Here is a 20,420-nt window from a genome sequence, read left to right as displayed (position 1 = left end):
AACAGACGTATTGGAGCATGAGCTTTCGTGGGTGAATACCCACTTCGTCAGACATGTCTGTTAGTTTATAAGGTGTCACAGGACTCTTTGTTGCTTTTTACAGATCCAGACTAACACGGCTACCCCTCTGATACTTAAAACACATGGTGGGCTGTACCAGATAAAGATCCTACAATGAGGAGCATCCTCATCCAAGCACACTTTGATGATACCTTGTTGTTTGGAGCATCTCTAGGCAGAGCTTTAAATGACTTTTTGGATCTCAGCAAAATATTCTCTCCACATCCATCACCCAGAAAGTCAAGAAGGAAGTACAGACTCTTACCAAAACAAAGAAAATTAGTGTGCATAACTAAAGGTTTTTTCTTTGCAGATTTTTTAATTTTGAGATATGAGGGCTTTTAGTTAGGATTGTTTTTATGTGCAGATGCTTTTTTCCTCCTTTCTCTGATTGACAGTTGGTTTATTATTTGATGTCTTCCTTCCATGCAATACTGATCCCTGCATATGCTAAACAAACAATTTAGTTTGAATATATTTGTATTATTTAATATAATATATATGTTATCCAACCCTTCCTGCTGCTCCTTTATGCCAATTCTGTAGGGTGTTGAGTCCACCAACACCATTTCTTGGCCCCCTACCTGAGCCATTACTATAGTTACTTAAGCACTAGCCCATGTAAGACCAGAATGAAGAGTTCTGCATAGACAAATGCAGAAGTTGAACTACATTGCTGATGAACATAAAATATTTCTAAATAAATTGTAACCAGTTAAGAAAAAGGTGTCACAGTGGACATCTAGACAGAAATAGATGTGCAATGTACACAAACTGGATGGCATCAGGGGCGGCTCTAGGCACCAGCAAAACAAGCTGGTGCCTAGGGCAGCAAAATCTAGGGGGCGTCCCCTGCCGCCGGGGGGGGCGTCAGGCTGGGCCGGCGGACCTGCCGCAGTCATGCCTGCGGGAGGTCCACCGGAGCCCCGGGATGAGTGGACCTGCCGCAGGCATGACTGCGGACGGGGCGCTCGTCCCGCGGCTCGGCTGGACCTCCCGCAGGCATGACTGCGGCAGCTCAAGCGGAGCCGCCGGACCCGCAAACCGTCCGCAGCCGCGGGAGGTCCAGCCGAGCCAGGCAGGACCAGCGGTCCCTCTGCAGTCATGCCCGCGGGAGGTCCGCTGCTCCCGCGGCTCCGGGGCGCCTCCCGCGCATGACTGCTTGGGGCGGCCAAAAACGTAGAGCCGCCCCTGGATGGCATACTCTCATTTTGAATATGAAGTTCAATTCCATTCACTGCTTCTAAAAAATAATAAAGCAGAAACAGAATAGGTCCAAAGAAGGACACTGCAGAGGACTAAAGCCATGGAAAAGCTTCCATATGATGAAAGATTAAAATTATCAAGATTCCTCCACATTGAGGGAGATTTCATGAGCTTACGTTGTACAGTTCCCTGTGCAGCACAAGATGGTATAATTTTGGGTTTACCCTCCAAAGGGGGATGGCTGCCTAAGGAACTGGGATGTGGACTAGCTGTTTAGCCTTTCTGTGCAGGGGCTGGTGAGAGAGCCCGTTTGCATGTTACTACAACTGGGTGTGTCCCTACCTGTGTGTATGCTGATTAAAAGTGCAGGCTTGGAAAGCTTAGCAACTTGTTACAGCAGCACAGTGTGAGACGGAGCCCAGGCTGGTGGGTCAGGGGGGCTCAGTGGTACCCCAGTTCCAGGTGGCTCCCCAACAGAGGGGGAACCCATCACAGAAAACAACACTGTAGATTCTTTCTGATGGGGTAGATTTGATAAGCAGTTTTCACACCAGCTCACTTTTATTGTGCTGATAAGGCTGAGCATCTGAGCTATCGACTGTGTCTCCCTCAATCACTGAAATTTATCATTTTAAAGTCTGATTTACCAACAGTATTCTTCCCTATATCCTCGCTGTCTCTGAGTGAACAAGGACAGTCTCTAACTTCATGGGTTTTGTGTTTAGGTCATACTTGACGTGACCAATGAGATTACTGAATTTATGAAAGCCAGTTGAGTCTAGATCAGGCCTGCACAACTCGTAAAGCAGCGAGGGCCATATTACTCCAAAGAAAACAGCTGAGGGCTGAACCCCGCCCCCCTTCCCACACCTCCAAAACACCACCGTCCCCAGCCCCCTGAAACACAACACTCTCCCCCACTAGCGCTGCCCACCCCCGCGGAAACAAACCCTCCTTCGCCAGTGCTGCCCCGCCGAAACAGCTGTGGGCCGAAAAGGAAGGTTGGAGGGGGGAGTGATACTTTATTAATAATTTTTCAATTAAAGCAAATAATTTTATGTATGGCAGACTAGGAAGACACTGACAATGTGTGGAAGCCTGCAGTGTAGAGGGGGAAAGAAATGGCATGCATAGGGTGACCAGATCACAGCAGTAAAATAGGACCCACCCTCTCCCCGCTCAGCCCCACCATCACACCCCTCTTCACCCCCAGCCCCCCCGCTGCCTTGCTGCATCCCTCCTAGTCAATCCCCCACTCACCACTCACCTCCTTTCACCTCCTCCCTCCACTGCCAGAAACCCCCATGCCCACCTCTAAAACCCCTGCTGGCTCACTGCTCGCCTCTTTGCCCACCTGCCGCTTGCCCACCCGCTCGCCTCTGACTTGCTGGTCGCCCCCTCGTTCCCCTCCCCCCCAAGTATAAAGCCTCATTCAGAGACCCAGGGTCACTATATTACTGCACACAGCAGTCAATCAATGCAGTTCTAGATAAATCTCTGCGTTATGCATTTTTACTTTTATATGACGTTGTATTGAACCTTGGTAATATGTTATAGCAGACCACCGAGGTAGTATAATTAAGGTAGGCCTGTCTGGACTCATAAAAATGGCTGAGAAACAACTGAGAAGGTTTAGAGGAAAACCATGGCCCTTCACATATCTCTGATTGTCACACTGACCTCTGAGTTATCAGACTGAGGCAAGAGAAAATAACCCAGCATCTCCAAAGCCAATATTTAAGATAGTGCATTGTTAAGTCAAGTTAAACTGTTAGTTAGTTCAGAAAAAATTGTATTTTTCAATTAACTAGGCCTTTCTTTGCATTTCTGACCCTATAGATCATTCTAATTATTTGGTGATTTTTCTATTGTTTTATTACTGTTTCAGTCTTTTAACATACACTCCAATGAGCAGTGGCTTCATGGTTTTATGTTGGGTTTTGAGGTTCCTTTCACTCATGGATTTCACCTCCAAATTCTAGATAATTTACCCTCTTCCCACTTCAGATTTTTTTTAATCCCATCTTGTCTACACTACACAGCTTTTAGAGACAAGGCTATGTTGATACAGCCTTGTTGCTAAAAGTCAGCATGTGTGAACACTCTTTTGCGCTTTTTTGTTGGAACTTTTACCAACAAAATACTTCCAGCCCCACAAGCGGCATAAGCTTTGTCGGCAGGAGAGCGCTCCTGCTGACAAAGCTGCATTCACACTGCCGCTTGCGTTGGCAAAACTTTTGTCTTTCGCGTGGGAACTTTTTAAAATATCCGTGAAAGACAGAAGTTTTGGCAACAACTGTTCAGTGTAGACATATATATTTGTCTCTCCCTCACTATCATCTAGTTTGAAAGTATTTTTAGTTTTTGGACTTCTAACATATAAAAGCCTGGAAAACTAACAGAAGGCTCATTCCACTGACCTGGTGCTCAAATGTCTGTAGATTGATTGGTTGTTAACTACCCAAGTGTGACTAACAAAAAACCCATCAAGTTAGAGATTGCCCTGGATCATTAGATAAATAGCATTTACAGGCAAGGATGCCTGCCCCCCCCCCCCCCTCCAATTCCTGGCTTCTTTTAAATCATGGCCGCAATTACAAAAATAATAAATAATAACACTGACTCAAAACTGCACCAGTACTTTAGGCCTCTGTGAGCTGACATATGATGCAGTGATGCCGGACAGCAAAAAAAAGGCTGCCATTTTCTCACTGCATCTTTAACTGTGAAGTGAAATGTTTGATTGTCAGGGCCAAGAGTTAATTGTTATGTTAATCACTTCTTGACTAACATTGGATGTCCTAAAATTGACTCCTAGAACATCTTCCCCATATATAGTAAGGAGTTTCCTGTAGTGAGTAGCTTTATGTTAAATCACAGCTTATAAAAAGCTGATATTGAAACTATTGTACTTTGTATTCTTGACAGGTTATGAAGTTCATGGTATAGAAAAAATACCAGAAGGACCGGGGCTTATTGTTTATTACCATGGAGCCACTTCTGTAGACTACCACTTCTTTGTCTGTAATCTCTATATACAGACGGGCAGAGTCTCCTATTCAGTAGTTGACCGCTTCTTGCGTATTGTACCAGGTAAAGTACATTTATTGTAAATGAGAGAGTTAGAAATATTTTAAATTCAGACACACAAGTCTATTACACAATACTAGACATAAGTACCTTATTACTTAAGACACAAACAAAATGCTTTCCAAGTAAGCACTACAGAAAATAGTATAATTTCAAGCATTTGAGAAACTCTAAGGCCTTCTGAAGTTCATTATAGCTAAAAGTTCTTTGAGCTCCTGGCCATGTGGATCCCACATATGGTGCGCTTGCGACCTCTGTACAGAAGTTTGGAAAGCTTTTCTCTAGCAATGTCCAGCAAAGGGTTGCAAAGGCACCCTGTATGCTCTCATGTTCCCCCTTGCTAAAACACAGAGGGTGGGGCAACCCCAACTGCCAGCCACTTCCTTCTGACCACCCTGACAGAGAGATGGAACTAAAGTATAAACCAATCTAACAAACTTGTTTTTTCAGCATTGTAACCTACTGTATTGTTGTTAAATAGAAATCCTATGAAGCATCCCAACTTTTCATTATGATGAGCATCAGGAACTAATAATTGATTGCTCTGTCCCATGCATATTCAAAACTTGGATTCAGAATGCAAAATACATCTTTGATGTAATTTCATTGAAGTTAATGGAGTTGTACCAAAGATGGATTTTACCTCTACAGTAGAACCTCAGAGTTACAAACACCTTGGGAATGGAGGTTGTTCATAACTCTGAAATGTTCATAAATCTGAACAAAATGTTATGGTTATGCTTTCAAAAGTTTACAACTGAACATTGACTGAAAACAGCTTTGAAACTTTACCATGAAGAAGAAAAATGCTGCTTTCCCTTTATTTTTTTAGTAGTTTACGTTTAACACAGTACTGTACTGTATTTGCTCTTTTTTTTTTTTTTTTTGGTCTTACTACTGCCTGATTGAGTATTTCCAGTTCCAAATGAGGTGTGTGGTTGACTGGTGAATTTGTAACTCTGGTGTTCATAATTCTGAGGTTCTACAGAAGTCTAAGTATGTAGTCTTCCAGCTAGTTTTCTTTAATAGTTATTTTGTTTCCCTGACTTCTTCCAACTGATGTTCTGAAAATGAAGGTTAATTACTTATAATCAATTTTTTTCTCACATTCATGGGATGTGATGGCCTAGAAGCTCTGAAGATGGATCCTAACAGGCAGTGCCCGTTGGAGCACTCAGGTGCTCTTACTTTCCCCTTCCTTCACTGTTCTTGAACATTCTAGGTGTGAGGTTATAAAGGGGGGCATGGGGATCCATCACTTCAGGTCTTTCCACTTCTTGATCAACACCATGTATGGATTATGACTCCAAGCAAGAGGGGAAGGCAGATGGGGAATATGAGTATGCCGAGTCCATTTTCAAGAACCTCAGTTACAATTAAGTAACCTTCATTTCTCCTTTGAGTGGCTTCTGCAAATTCCCACTAATGAGATAAACTGATTAGAAGTACCCATTCTAGGAAGGTGGGCAAGGAACACTAAATTAAAAAGAGATTGAAGGATCTAGAAGCCAAGTTGAGAGCATAATGTATATGGAAGGATAGAACTCCATGTGACCACCATACTGATTTTTGCAGTTGGAACACTGAAGCAAGGAAATAATGTAGCCTTCTTGATTCTAGTGGTATTGGCTGTAATCCTTTGAAGGAGTGGAACCAAAGGTAAAGAATGTGTTTCCTGAATATAGAGTTTATTCCATCTAGATAATGGATGTGAAGATGTAGACTGACCCTTTTTGTCATCAGCATATAATAGAAATAGACTCGGAGAATGACTAATGCTTCTTGTTCATCTGTAGAGAATGCCAATGCTCTTTTAATATCAAGTGTATGAAGTTTTTTTTACCTAATATGGGGGGAACTTGGGCAGGGGGGGAGATGGCAAATTTATTGATTGATTGATTGAGCAATCAATTGCAAAAAAAAAAAAAAAAAACACTAGAAGACTAGCTTTTGGAAAATTGTATATGGCAGCTCTACCATAAGAGAATCATTAACTTCTTTCTTAAGAAGTAATTATGCTGTAAATGTTGTTGTAAGTGAAAGGAAAGGAAAAAAGAAGAAACTGGCTGAAAAGATTATTGCATTAATTGCATAAGAACCCAATTATAGGAGGGTATATATGGTTTAGACCCTTCATAAATTTGTTAAATTATTCATCTATAAGCACCCAATTATTACGGCTGAGCTATGGGTATAAAAAATGCACTGAACTCTAACTGAGATAATCCTTTCATTTTTTCATTTTTAAATATAGTAAATACTCCTATGTATGATGGAGGAGAAGAGGCTAAGGAAGAGACCTATAAAGAAAACCCTAAAAAGAAAACCTTTTTAGAAGTCTGCTTTTAGAAGTCTTTTTGGACCTACCTAATTTTAAAACCAACCTGACTCTGAACCAACTGACAACCAACCAACCTGAACACAACCTGAAAGCATCAACTTGTTTTCAGACCCAACCTGCACCCGATATTCACCCCCAAACAGTGTCAAACCCACACCGCCACCACCTCCACCAGTCTCTCAGTCTTGCACTTCCTGCACCTGTGCAGTGATCAGTCTCCAGCCTCCTCCTGCTTGTGGGGTTGGGGCAGCAGAGGCAGCATGCCTCACTCCTACTGGCCACTACAGCCTCACTGTGCTGTGTGTGTGCTGTGCTGTGTGTGCATCACTTTGTTCACACTACTCACACTGTGGTGGTGGGGGTGTGGAGGCGGGGTGTGGCAGCTGCCATGGTGCGCATGCAGCCGCTCATGACAGAGCAGACCTGACCTGAGATGAGGACCTGACCTGAGTTCTGACCTGACCTTTGAGGACCCTGACCTTTTAGAACTGACCTAAACTCAACCCCTTTAGTTGGGTCCTGCTGGGCTGCAGCACTTTAGCATACTTTGTCTTCTTTTCTTTTTCTTGTTAAAACAGGGTGCACATTCATCAAGAGGGACAATTCCAAGTCACTTAAAGTCACTTAAAATGCTGGGTCTGTAGCTAAACCAAAAAGGCTGGGTGGTGGGGTAACCAACCACAAGGGTTGAAGGGGTTAATGACTCTAGACAGACAGGAAGGGTCTTGTGAAACCCACAGAGAAGGGAGGAACCATGTTTGCCCATTGTGCCTTGCCCATGTTTATCTGGATACCTTTTTTTTTTTTGTTTTGCTTTTTCTAAATTCCTATTTTAGTGGAAAAGAAAAAAAAGAAAGAAAAAAGAAAAGTCAAGAGTCAAAAAAACTTCAAAATCCTGAAAATATCTTTGCCTTTTTTTTTTGTTCTAAATATCTATTTGTTTTTAAATGTTTGTGTTGAAATAGGTGAAGAAAAAATATTGGAATGACATTGAATTAAAATAATATGATTTTCCTGACATTTTTGGACCATTCATCTTAAAGTCTGTCACCTCCTACTAAATGAATTTCAATTGGGGTTATATTTGTGTATTAATTGTTCCTCTGTTGTATGTATCCTGTAATACACCATTCCTGTATGATAGTGCTTGCCTGTTTTGCTCTTGATGAATCTGGCATTGCTTGCAATAAATCTTATCTGCTGCTAATGCTTGCTATTGATTATTACTGCTTGATTTCATGAAATGCTTTTTGAATGAGCTGCCAGGCCAATTGCCCTGTGATCTTTCTTTAGCTGTGAGAAATCTTTTCTTGACTGTAGAGACATGGCTGTGTGTATAGTATAGTGAGAGTCTATCCAGTATTGCATGTGTCTCCAGTATTGGATCTGGATATCTGGGATATCTCAATATCTGGACTGAAATGTGATAGAATGACTGAATTGAGAGATGAGTAACGATTTAGATACAAGAACAGATTTCCTGTACAGGAGTGTTTTTTGTTTTTTAGTTGGTTGGTTTTTGTTTTTTTAGAGGTTGGTGCACAGTTTTTAGACATATAGACCAGGAGCATAGCCACAACAGGAGCCTCAGAAGAAATTTTTTATATGAGATTTTGTTTTTTTAGACTTTTTTTAGAATTTGGGATCTTCTTTATCTTCTCTCATGGGAACCTATCTCCCCTGGAAGTCCCAGAGTCCCAGACTATGGTCCTGGTGAGCTCCTATGGGGGATAATGGGACTGTGATTGGGTGCTTGTGGAATGTTCCAAATGGGACTTTTGATTTATAAACTATCCTAAACTCTCTAAATATGGATACAGACTTATCAACTTTTTCACAATAAGAGCTGCCACACTCACTAGTTACTTTTTGTGAAAACTTTGAGAGTAGTAGCTAGGGGTCAAAATGAAGGACCACAATTTAATATAACTTAATTTTTCAAAATAACCTATGAGAGAATAATGCCTGAAATGCCTATTTTAGAGAGAGAGGAAGAATGCCTAAGTCAGTCAGCCAGTCAGGGAAGCCAGACTACAAACCAGTCAGGGGGCCAGGCCCAGAGGTGGGGCCAGCTACAGGCCCGAAGGAGCCCCAACTCTATAGCCCATGACATAGCCTGGGGCTTTCCAGGCTGGAGCTCCCCGGCTCCTCCTCCTTTCCCCAGCCCTGCTTCACTCAGGTACCTTGTATGTAGCTCCCTGCAGCCAGGCCCATCTCCCTCTATAGCTAGAGAGAGACTTCTTTTGGGCTTCTGGCTCACAGCCTTTATAGGGCCAGCTGAGTGTTTGGGGCATGACCCCAGCTGCAGCCACTTCCCCCAATCAGCCCAGCCTAAAGGCTGCTTTCTCCAGCCACAGCCCCCTCCCAGGGCTGTTTATAACCCTTCAGGGCAGGACCAGAGGTCCACCCTGCTACAGGCCCCCAAAATTGCTTTGCCTTAGGCCCCCTGAATCCTCTGGGTGGCCCTGCAGTCAACTAAATGGAATGTAGAATGGAGGCCGACATTAACATGTGAAACCAGAACTTCCTGATGAAGGTATTTAGAATCCTGATATGGGACATAAACCACCATCTTTCTCGACAGTCACGAAATATTGTGAGTAAAAACCCTTCTCCTTGAATATCTTTTGGACTTCGTCTACTGCTCTCATTTCTGAGAGTTTGAACTTCTGATCTTAGAAGACTTGCATGGGAGGGGTCCCTGACCAGGCGTGAGTGGGGGAAAGTAGAGTCTCACACTATATGGCATACCTGCTGTGAAACATTTCCAATATCCACGTGTCCATAGTTATCAAATCCCAATGGCAGGAAAAATTGCACAGCTGGTTTTCAAACAGTTGATTTCACTGTTGTTGAGCTGTCAGACTGCAGCTACATAGCAAATTGTCAAATTTTACATTTAGAACCTACTCATGAAAAGAAGGTGGTTTCCCTCTTGATTTAGGCTTAAAATTTCCTCTACAATGTTGAGACAAATGTTGGGATGGGTATTGAGGATAATATTGTCTCCTCTGTGAAGACTGTGACAAAAAAGAAGAAAAGGGATACTGCTGTGTTTGATATCTGAAAAACGACATTCCACTTCTCTTCCTCTGCTGTTGCTGGTAAAATCCCAGAGACCTTGCAGTATATCTTGTCTCCTTCATTCTTTCTAATACCTCATCAGGCTTAATACTAAAAAAGACCTCACCCCTCAAAGGGGAGCTCTTCAACCCTTTCTTTAGTCTCTGGTTGGAGACAAGAAGATTTCAACTAAGCAAAGCATCTTAAGAAAATTACAGATGAAACTGTTGTTGTTGGAAAATCTGAAGAGTTATAGCATGCCCTCAAAACATATTTATCAATCTTTTGGCCATGTGAAGCAATAACATTTGCTAACTTTCTCTCATCTTCTGAAAAATTTTTGATGAACTCTAATTTTTCCCATGAATGATATTGCTAGCTTCAATTACTGATAATCTGAGGCCCAAAGTAGATGACCAAAATAGTTTTCTGGCTAATATATCAATTTTCTTATCCTCTTAATCAGAAGGAGTAGAATGAGTGGTGTTGCAATTCCTCTCGAGACCTTTACCTCTCAGTTCCCAGAAACTCAGCTCCATTCTGGACTCATCACTCAGGTTTTTACTGTATGCCAATAAAGAACTACAATGAGTAGATCAGGTTCAAGCTTAGATGCCGGGTACAGGGTATATCACTGTCATCACAACCACAAATCCCCAAAGAATACAGTCATTGATTACTTTATATACAATTTTAACTATCCACTGACACATATCTTCCATTTTATATCATATCATGTGCTCTGTGATTGATCTATTAACTTATAGGAACCAATGTCCATACAGATCATGAGCTGTCCATGTGCCACATATCTGTCATCTGTTACACATCTTTCACTTCCCTACTATTTCTTTATCTACTAGTTACGTATTTACAAGGCTACTGTGACTATTTCTGTGAATTCATGTCTTGTTAATTATTTCATTTCCTTGTTTGGAATAGGCCGACACATGGTGCCTTGTGTTGTTCTTTGAATGGCTGCCCCGACCAGTAGGGAATTAGAGATAGGATGGGTGTGAAAGTAGAGAAACCCTTCTGAGGAAGAGGATACAGTTTGCCTATGTTTTTAGATATTGGCTGAACTGATGTTGGGTTGGACCAAATAAGTTTAGCAGATTGTGGTAAACCAACCAACAAAGGTAGAGGAAATCTGGAGGACAAGCGCGAACCAAGAATATTCAATATCGAAGGAGAAGTTTCCACAATCAAAGTGTGGAACTTTAAAAGTCAAGGTTTGTAATTTTAAAATAGCCACCATCCTTTCAATCAATTATGGAAAGCTACTGCTTCCACAGATGGAGAATAAGCAGTAGTTTTTTAAGTCCTTTACTTGGTCTCATGTGTTCTCAGTAACATGCATAATACAGATCCAGCCAATAAAGCCAACATGACCAAGGCCATTCTGTCCAAGATTCAGTCATCAGATCCAATTCATACCCTTGACCATAATGTTGAAAGGATCTTGAGTCCCAATATCTCTTGTTATGATCAGGCGGATGAGAAAGAGCCAATGGTACCGGCTGATCTGAACTGGATATTACTCAGATAATGGTTCTGATCTTGGATTTGATAGTGAGAGTAGAGGTGACAGCAGTGGATCTGATAGAACTGATCATAGAGATAATATATGTGGAGATCCCAAAGGGAAGTGGAACTGGAGGTGAAATCACCATTCTTCTCTTCTCTTATTCTCTGGAGGTAAGGAAAGACATGCTGAAGAAGAGCTCCTCTTATTTGTTCTTGATCTTTTTTGTGCATCTGAGACTGCTAAGGACTCAAGAGGGCTGGGTCTGAGCCATTTCTGTGAGAGAATGAATAGGAGGATTGGAACCAGAATGTTGCACAAGAGTAGTTCTCACTGGCTGTAGTTGCACTCCATAAGCCGCAGGTTTAAGAAAAGCTTCCCAAGTACTTGAAACTGGCAAAGTATCTTGGTTACACACTGATTCCAAAGACTTTGATGCCTGTATCTTAGCTCTGCTCACAGAATTTTTATGTGCCATAATCTTATTCAGATTCGTAGACTCTGGATCTGATGAATTTTCCATTCTTGGAATAGTTCTGCTAACAGAGGTGGTTTCCATAGGTAGATTTCTCTCATCTTGTCTCAGATCTGCAGACCTGGAGACTTTCTTAGCCTCATTCTTCCCTTTCTCTGAAGGTGGCACAGCCGATGCTGCTGGAGTGGAAGATGCCCTCAGAATGGACAGAGGTCATTATGTTTCACCTTATCTTTCTGATCTGAAGGACCTAGAGCTAAGGATGGTCTAGGCTTATCCCCTGGATCTGATGTCTTGTCAGATCCCAACTGAGCTGACAATGCCTCCTGAAGGAGTATGAGCAATCTATTCTGTCTCTCCTTCTTAGCTCTTGAAGTAAACATGGTGCAGATTGAGCACCTTGATGGAGAATGTCTCTCTCTGAAGTAAGCAAGGCATCAGGAATGTGCATCTGAGACCAGAAACTTCTTCAGTAGGAGACACAATGTTTGAATCCAGGGTTCTTCTTCAGCTCCACCATTTGAATTTTTCCATTAAAATTTGTATTGTGAAACTAAACTATCCTACCTATGTAAACTAGAAACTAACTACAATCCTTAATTCTAACTTCAGAACTACTAAAGGGTTTTTAAAGCATCAGAGCAAAGGTCCAGAGTCCATCACTACAAGCCACAGGAAGGAATTGAGGTGGCTATGGATTGCCATGCCCCTTTGTATAGCCTGGCCCCTAGAATTTTCAGGAACACTGAAGTGGGGTCTGAGCACTGCTAGTTAGGTTCCATTGTCAGAGTGGCTTGGCTGATGCATTTCATGAGTGGGAATATGCAGAGGCCACTGGGAGGAGAACTATTCTTTCAGAGATTGGTTTCTTACTACACGGTACTTCTTTGGTGTATAAGGAATTATTTTATATAGTATATTTCTTTATTACTGTAAATTTATGGGTGAATGACCATACCTTTTAAAGTTTAAAGTTTCAAAAAATTTTCTAGTCATTTCCCACCATAATTACGCTACCATTATTCCACTGGTAGCTGGAGGTTTGTTAATGCAATTCAATTTTACCTAGGAGCTAGTGGTTTGTTTGTCTCTATGCTATTCTCCTTAGAAACTGTTTCAAAGAATAATCCCCACTTCCCATACTGCACAGCATAGTGTGGATGATTCAGTTTTTGTATTCATTTAAAGTTAAACATCTTTCTAAGAAGTTTCTTTAAACCAACTTAAAATAGATTGAGGAACTCAACTTTAGTAATCTTTATTTCATTTGTAACCCAAAATCTCAGAGCTACATTTGTGGACTCAGAAAGATAAAAGGTAAGAAAATTTCCCAATATACATCTGTCGTGTCAAAAATTCTTACTACCCTTAACATAATTATGTTATTGGAGCAATTTGGAAAAACAGAAAACATTTTTAATCTTGGTATTGGTCTCTTGGTGTTCTGATATATACCATGTTTCTCTGTGTTGTGACTCTTTGCCCCTTGTCCTCAGCCTACAAGAAGTTATAGTTTATAACTCACTCAAAAGTTCTTAGTTTCTCAGTAGGATAATGGTAACGTTAGGCTTATTTTTGGGTGTTGTGTATATATTCTGGGTAAGCAGCTGTGATTTTTTTTTTAACTGATTCAAATTAAGTGAGGGTGTTAGCCAGGATTCTCTCAACCCAAAGCTCAGAGTAACTGTTCTCTTTGTGAGACAGTGTCAGGAACAAATCAGTGGGTGACACAGTGTATCCATCTGATTAAAGATTGACACAAACCCAAAATGCTTTCATCCCAATTACTATTTTATTAGAACTCAGGCACAAAGATATGCAAAATGTTAAAGCGCCCCCAAATAATAGTTACCGATGGTCTGAAGGGGTCTCAAGTGATCAAATGACAAGGTTCAAGTGGCCAGTTGAGTGCCTGTCACTTTGGATTCCAAGAGATGTCCAGAAGGTCAAATGCAAATTCCTCAGACCTGTCTACCCCTTTTAGGTTAGCAACTACTACAATTATATCAACAACATGTCAATCAAAGAAAAAACATTAAGCAAGCACGTTTTAAGCTGTTAGTCCTGCAGCTGTCTTTCCACACAACAACAGTCCAAAGATATAGCTAGACTTCCTGGTTTTTTAAGACACAATTTCAGCACTTTCAAAGAAAGCTTTAACAGGAAGGCAAGCAGGATCATGCCCAACTTTCGTGGTCACTCAGCCGCCACCATCTGGCTTGTTTAGTTATGCTAAAGGCTGCTACAAAGGCCTACTGACTAGCTTTAGCTATTTTTAACAATGAGCACTTTAATTGATATTCCAGTTACTGGCAATGGCCTAAAAACATAAGGCATTCTGCTGGTTGTCAAAATGTCCCCTAACAAAGGGAGCATACAAGAAAGGGCTGTTTAGTTTCAAGCTGTACATTTATAAAACAATTCTGATTTCCAAGTGAGCCTCAGGCAAAGTCTCAGAAGTTTTTAATGTAAAAGTGAGAAAAACTATGGACCAAATTCTGCAGTCACTAAAGTCAGAATTTAGCCTTAAATTTGTATCCATCAACAGATGCAGTAGTAGTAGCTGAAAAATACAAAGACCTTTCAGTACAGTCATGTCACCCTGCAGTAACTTCCTTGGTTTTATTCTATCTACTTTGTCTGTTCTTTGTCTGGATAACTCCATTTATTCTGGGGCTGCTGAAGCAGGGTGAGCTTGAGCCTGGGATGGTTTTGGGGGGAAAACAGAAAAGGAAAAAAAAAACAAGAGGGGAAGAGCAGATGGCAGCTTCCTTCCTAGAGTGCTGCTGCAAGCAGGCTAAACAGACAGTGGTGGACATGGCTGGTGGAGTCTGGAGGGAAGTTGGTCAGTATTGGGAGAGAGGCAAGTAGTGAGTGAGGCAGCAATCAGCACAGGAAAGAAGGGATGCACTAAGTGGAGAGCCAGTGGATAGGGACCTCAGTGGCCCAGGTGTGTCTTTGAAGGGGTGCCAGGAACAAAGCTGAAATGGAATAAGGCCAGTTCAGGAGGGACAGGAAAGACAGAGATACTAGGAAAGTAGGGATAACCACAAAAGGAAAAGTACCTAGGAAAAGGAAAGACAGCGGTATAAGGGGAAAAGAGAAAATGTTAAAGGAAGAACAGTAGAGCTAAACAAGAGGAAAAATAGCAAAGGAGTCTCTAAGTAATCTAAGAAATTATTAGAAAAACATTGTTAGTAAACGCTGAGAAAAGTAAAGTAAACGAAATGCAAAGAAAATAAGCTGTAATAAAAGAGAAACTGTAATTAAAGAGAAACAGACTAAAAAAATATGGAGGAAGTGAGCTGTAAGTAAGGACTGTAAAACAAAACATCCAGACAGAATCTTAAAGTGTACAAAGTGACGTGACAGGATTAGAGAAATTGCCAGAGAGGAAAGGGACTGTAAACCAGAATGTAACAGAGAGATAATCAATCTTCTTCAGTCAAGAAGCCAACACATCACATCAAGGAACATATGCCTTTATTTAAGCTGGACTAAAAACAGTAAACAAAGATTGCACAAGAGGATTGCTCAAGATATGACTAAACATCCTGTCATAGGTCTCACCCCCACTCTGAACTTTAGGGTACAGATGTGGGGACCTGCATGGACACATCTAAGATTAATTACCCGCTTAGATCTGGTCTCGCTGCCACCATCCAGATTTCGGAGTACCCGGAACACTCTCTTTCCCCCAAAAACCTTCCCCTCCCTGGGTAGCCTTGAGAGACTCCTCCACCAATTCCCTGGTGAGTCCAGATCCAATTCCCTTGGATCTCAAAAACAAGGAAGAATTACTCCTTCTCCCTCCTTCCCCTCCCCTCCCCCCAATCCCTGGTGAGTCCAGATCCAATTCCCTTGGATCTACAAAACAGGGAAAAAATCAATCAGGTTCTTAAAAAGAAAGCTTTTAATTAAAGAAAAGAAAGGTAAAAGACAGAAAGAAAAAAAACCCTGGAAGACAGCATACCAGCTAATCTCACAGACAATAGATAGAAAACACAGGATGTTCCCCTGGGCAAAAACCTTAATACACACAAGAATACCCAATTTGATAATTCCCCTAATTGCACCAAGACAAGTTACAAAAGAAAATAAACATAAACCTATTTATTCTTTCTAAAACTTACAACTCTGATAAGAGGCTGGTTTCTTAATCTTTTTCACTCCGGCTGAAACTGAAACTGACTAACAAAGGAAACTTCCCTGCTTCCTTTTGAAACATCTTGTTCCGCCATTGGTTCCTCTGGTCAGGTGTCAGCTAGGCTAGGTGAACTTCTTAACCCTTTGTAGGTAAAAGAGGCATTAACCCTTAACTATCTGTTTATGACACGCCCCCCAAATCTCAGACAGTGTTGAACCACACTGGCGGTGATTTCTTCCTAGAACTTTAGAATAAACAGATTAATAAAACACATGCACCTTTACATATACTACTAATTATGTAAAACTACAAGATTTTTCACATTTCAAGGACAATTTTAACAAGTGAACTCTGGGAAACTTTCATGGGAGAGTGCATCAGCTACTTTGTTAGAAGCTCCTGAAATGTGTTGAATTTCAAAATCAAAATCTTGGAGAGCTAAACTCCATCGAAGAAGTTTTTTTGTTGTTTCCCTTGGCAGTATGAAGCCACTTTAGCGCAGCATGGTCGGTTTGTAGCTGGAAATGCCGTCCCCAAATGTATGGGCATAGCTTTTCCAGGGCATACACAATGGCGTAGCATTCTTTTTCACTGATTGACCAGTGGCTTTCTCTCTCAGACAGTTTCTTGCTGAGAAACACGACAGGATGGAAGTTTTGATATGGTCCTTCCTGCATTAAAACTGCTCCTACACCATGCTCAGATGCATCTGTGGTTACTAGGAATGGTTTGTCAAAGTCTGGGGCCCTTAGCACAGGGTCAGACATGAGTATTGCCTTTAGCTGGTTAAAGGCCTTCTGACACTCATCAGTCCACTTAACTGCATTTGGCTGTGTCTTTCTGGTCAAGTCTGTCAGTGGGGCAGCGATTTGGCTGTAGTATGGTACAAATCACCTGTAATATCCGGCCAAGCCTAAGAACGATTGGACCTGTTTCTTTGACTTGGGGATAGGCCACTTTTGGATAGCATCCACTTTGGCCTGTAGGGGGTTTATTGTTCCTTGACCCACCTCGTGTCCAAAGTTAGTCACTTTGTTTTGGTCTGTTTGACACTTTTTAGCCTTAACAGTTAGTCCTGCCTGCCTGATGCGCTCGAAGACTTTTTCCAGGTGCTCCAGGTGTTCTGCCCATGAATCAGAAAAAATGGCCACATCATCGAGGTAGACAACTGCAGATTCTCCCAATCCTGCTAGGAGACCATCTACAAGTCTTTGGAAGGTGGCGGGTGCATTTCGCAGTCCAAAAGGGAGCACATTAAATTCATACACCCCTGCATGGGTGACAAAGGCTGACCTTTCCTTGGCGGGTTCATCTAGTGGTACTTGCCAGTACTCTTTGGTTAAGTCTAAGGTAGAGATGAATTGGACATGTCCCAATTTCTCCAATAGCTCATCGGTGCGTGGCATTGGATAGTTGTCGGGACGAGTTACAGCATTTAGCTTATGGTAGTCACACAAAAGTGTATTTCCCCATCTGGTTTGGGAACTAGAACCACTGGAGATGCCCATGCACTGTTAGAGGGGCGGATTATACCTATCTGTAGCATGTCCTAGATCTCCCGTTTTATAGCAGTTTGGGCATGAGGTGACATCCGGTAGGGTGGGGTTCTAATTGGGTGAGCGTTACCTGTGTCAATGGAGTGGTATGCCCGTTTGGTCCATCCTGGGGTGGCTGAGAAGATTGGTGCAAAGCTAGTGCACAGCTCCTTGATCTGCTGTCGCTGCAGATGTCCAAGGGTCGCGGAGAGGTTTACCTCTTCCACGCCACCGTCACTTTTTCCGTCATAGTAGACACCTTCAGGCCATTCCGCATCATCTGTTCCCTGGGCTGTAAACTGGGAAACCTTTAATTCTCTGGAATAAAAGGGCTTAAGAGAATTAACATGGTATACCTTAGGCTTTATGTTGGAGCTGGGGGATGCTATGAGATAGGTAACAGCTCCTAGGTGCTCCTGGACCGTGAATGGTCCTTCCCACGACGCTTCCATTTTATGGGCCTGGAGCGCCTTTAAGACCATTACTTGGTCTCCTACTTTGAAGGACCGTTGTTTGGAATGTTTATCATATCAGGTCTTTTGCTCTTCCTGAGCATCCTTTAGGTTTTCTTTAGCAAGGGCTAAAGAGTGTTGGAGGGTGCTTTGTAGGTTGCTTAAAAGTCTAGAATGAAAGTTCCTGAAGAAGGCGTAAACCCCTCCCATTGCTGCTTCACCAACTGTAATGGCCCCTTAACCTCGTGGCCATACACAAGTTCAAATGGTGAAAACCGTAAACTGGGATGTGGTACAGCCCTGTAGGCAAAAAGCAACTGCTGCAACACTAGGTCCCAATCATTGGAGTGTTCATTTACAAATTTACATATCATGGCCCCCAAAGTTCCATTAAACCTCTCCACCAGGCCATTGGTTTGATGGTGGTAAAGAGTGACAACCAAGTGATTCACCCCATGAGCTTCCCACAGGTTTTTCATGGTCCCTGCCAGGAAATTAGTTCCCGAATTGGTAAGAATGTCGGAGGGCCAACCTACCCTGGCAAAAATGTCTGCTAATGCCTGGCACACACTTTTAGCCATGGTGTTGCTTAGAGATTACTAGCCATCGGGTAGCAAAATCCATGAAAGTCAGTATGTACTGCTTTCCTCTGGGAGGTCTTCTTTGGGAAAAGACCCAGAATATCCACAGCTACTCGCTGAAATGGGACCTCAATTAGGGGGAGTGGCTGGAGAGGGGCTTTGACCTGGCCTTGGGGCTTTCCCACTTGTTGGCACACCTCACAAGACCGGACATAATTAGCAATGTTCTTGCCCATTCCCTCCCAGTGGAAGGACTTCCCCAAACAGTCTTTGGTTCTGTTCACCCCAGAATGTCCACTGGGATGATCATGAGCTAAGCTAAGCTCAAGAGCTTTACCCGGTACTTAGTTGGAACTACCAACTGTCTTTGAGGACGCCAGTCTTCCTGGTGTCCACCAGAAGGAGTTTCCTTGTATAAAAGTCCTTGTTCTACAACAAACCGGGATTGATTAGAAGAGCTGAGAGGCGGTGAGGTGCTCCGTGCCACCACCCAAGCTTTCTGAAGGCTGTCATCTGCTTCCTGCTCAGCCTGGAACTGTTCCCTTGATGCTGGAGACATCAGTTCCTCCTTGGACTGTGGACTTGGGCTTGGTCCCTCTGGAAGCAATGTAGGTGAGGGGGTTGTTTTTGTTGATTGTGAACCGCTCTCCGCTGGTTCACTATGGGTACGTCTACACTACGGGACTATTCCGAATTTGCATAAACCGGTTTTGTAAAACAGATTGTATAAAATCGAGTGTGCGCGGCCACACTAAACACATTAAATCGGTGGTGTGCGTCCACGGTCCGAGGCTAGCATCGACTTCTGGAGCGTTGCACTGTGGGTAGCTATTCCGTAGCTATCCCATAGTTCCCGCAGCCTCCCCCGCCCCTTGGAATTTCCGGGTTGAGATCCCAGTGCCTGATGGGGCAAAAATCATTGTCGCGGGTGGTTCTGGGTAAATGTCGTCAGTCACTCCTTCCTCTGGGAAAGCAACGGCAGACAAGCATTTCGCGCCTTTTTTCCCTGGATTGCCCTGGCAGATGCCATAGCATGGCAATCATGGAGCCTGTTTTGCCTTTTGTGACTGGCACCGTATGTGTACTAGATGTCGCTGACAGAGGTGATTCAGCAGCGCTACACAGCAGCATGCTTTTGCTTTTGCATGACAGCAGAGATGGTTATCAGCCATACTGCACCATCTACCAATCCATAAATTGGTAAAAAGATGAGCATGGCTACCAGTCGTTTTGCACCATTTGCTGCTGTCATAAGTGCCCTGGCTGCTCTTAGCCAGGGCGCAAAAGCCAAAATTGGGAATGACTCCCAGAGTCAATCCCTCCTTTTTGGTATCTAAAAATAGAATCAGTCCTGCCTAGAATATGGGCAAGTGTACTAGAGAACCACTGTATCAGAGAGCACAGCTGCTCTGTGTCAGATCCTGCAGAAATTATGAGCTGTATGCTATTCACAGGGGGTGCTCCTGCAACAACCCCACCTGTTGATTCTGTTCTTCCCCCAGCCTTCCTGGGCTACTGTAGCATTGTCCCCCCACTTGTGTGATGAAGTAATAAAGAATGCAGGAATAAGACACAGTGACTTGTTAGTGAGAAATGAGTGGAAGGCAGCCTCCAGCTGCTATGATAGTCCAGACAGGACAGTAAGGAGTGTGGAGGAGAGGAGCCCAGCATCCCTCTGCTAGTCCAGGGGCAATTGAATCTTTTTTTTACACATGAAGGGTGGGGGCTGACAGAGCTCAGCCCCCTGTTGCTATGACGACGATGGTTATCAGCCATACTGTACCATCTACCAGGAAAAATTAGGGCCAGGCACCCTTGATAGACCTCACCGATGCTAGTCTGCATGGTTACCAGTCCTTTTGCACTGCCCCATGTGCCAATAGGCTGATGTCGAGGATGGATACCAGTCGTATTGCACTATCAGCCACCCATGGCGGGGGGGAGC

General features: G+C 42.8%; 1 protein-coding gene across 2 annotated transcripts in view; it reads left to right on the top strand.

Annotated features, from left to right (window-relative positions):
• LOC120399366 (transmembrane protein 68-like) overlaps window positions 1-20,420 on the top strand; it is a 47,771-nt gene that overhangs the window by 7,312 nt on the left and 20,039 nt on the right. The window contains exons 1-2 of one of the 2 annotated variants that reach the window (XM_039527553.1): window positions 56-358; window positions 4,195-4,359. In XM_039527553.1, the coding sequence (XP_039383487.1) occupies window positions 175-358; window positions 4,195-4,359 (349 nt within the window). In that variant the 5' untranslated portion in view covers window positions 56-174. Of the gene's footprint in view, window positions 1-55; window positions 359-4,194; window positions 4,360-20,420 lie in introns of those variants that run through there. The other variant, XM_039527552.1, reaches the window with a different exon arrangement.

Source organism: Mauremys reevesii, linkage group 2 (assembly GCF_016161935.1).
Source record: "Mauremys reevesii isolate NIE-2019 linkage group 2, ASM1616193v1, whole genome shotgun sequence".
NCBI classification, from domain to species: Eukaryota; Metazoa; Chordata; order Testudines; family Geoemydidae; genus Mauremys; species Mauremys reevesii.
Note: the sequence above shows the minus strand (reverse complement) of the source record. Positions and strands in the feature narration are given on the sequence as shown.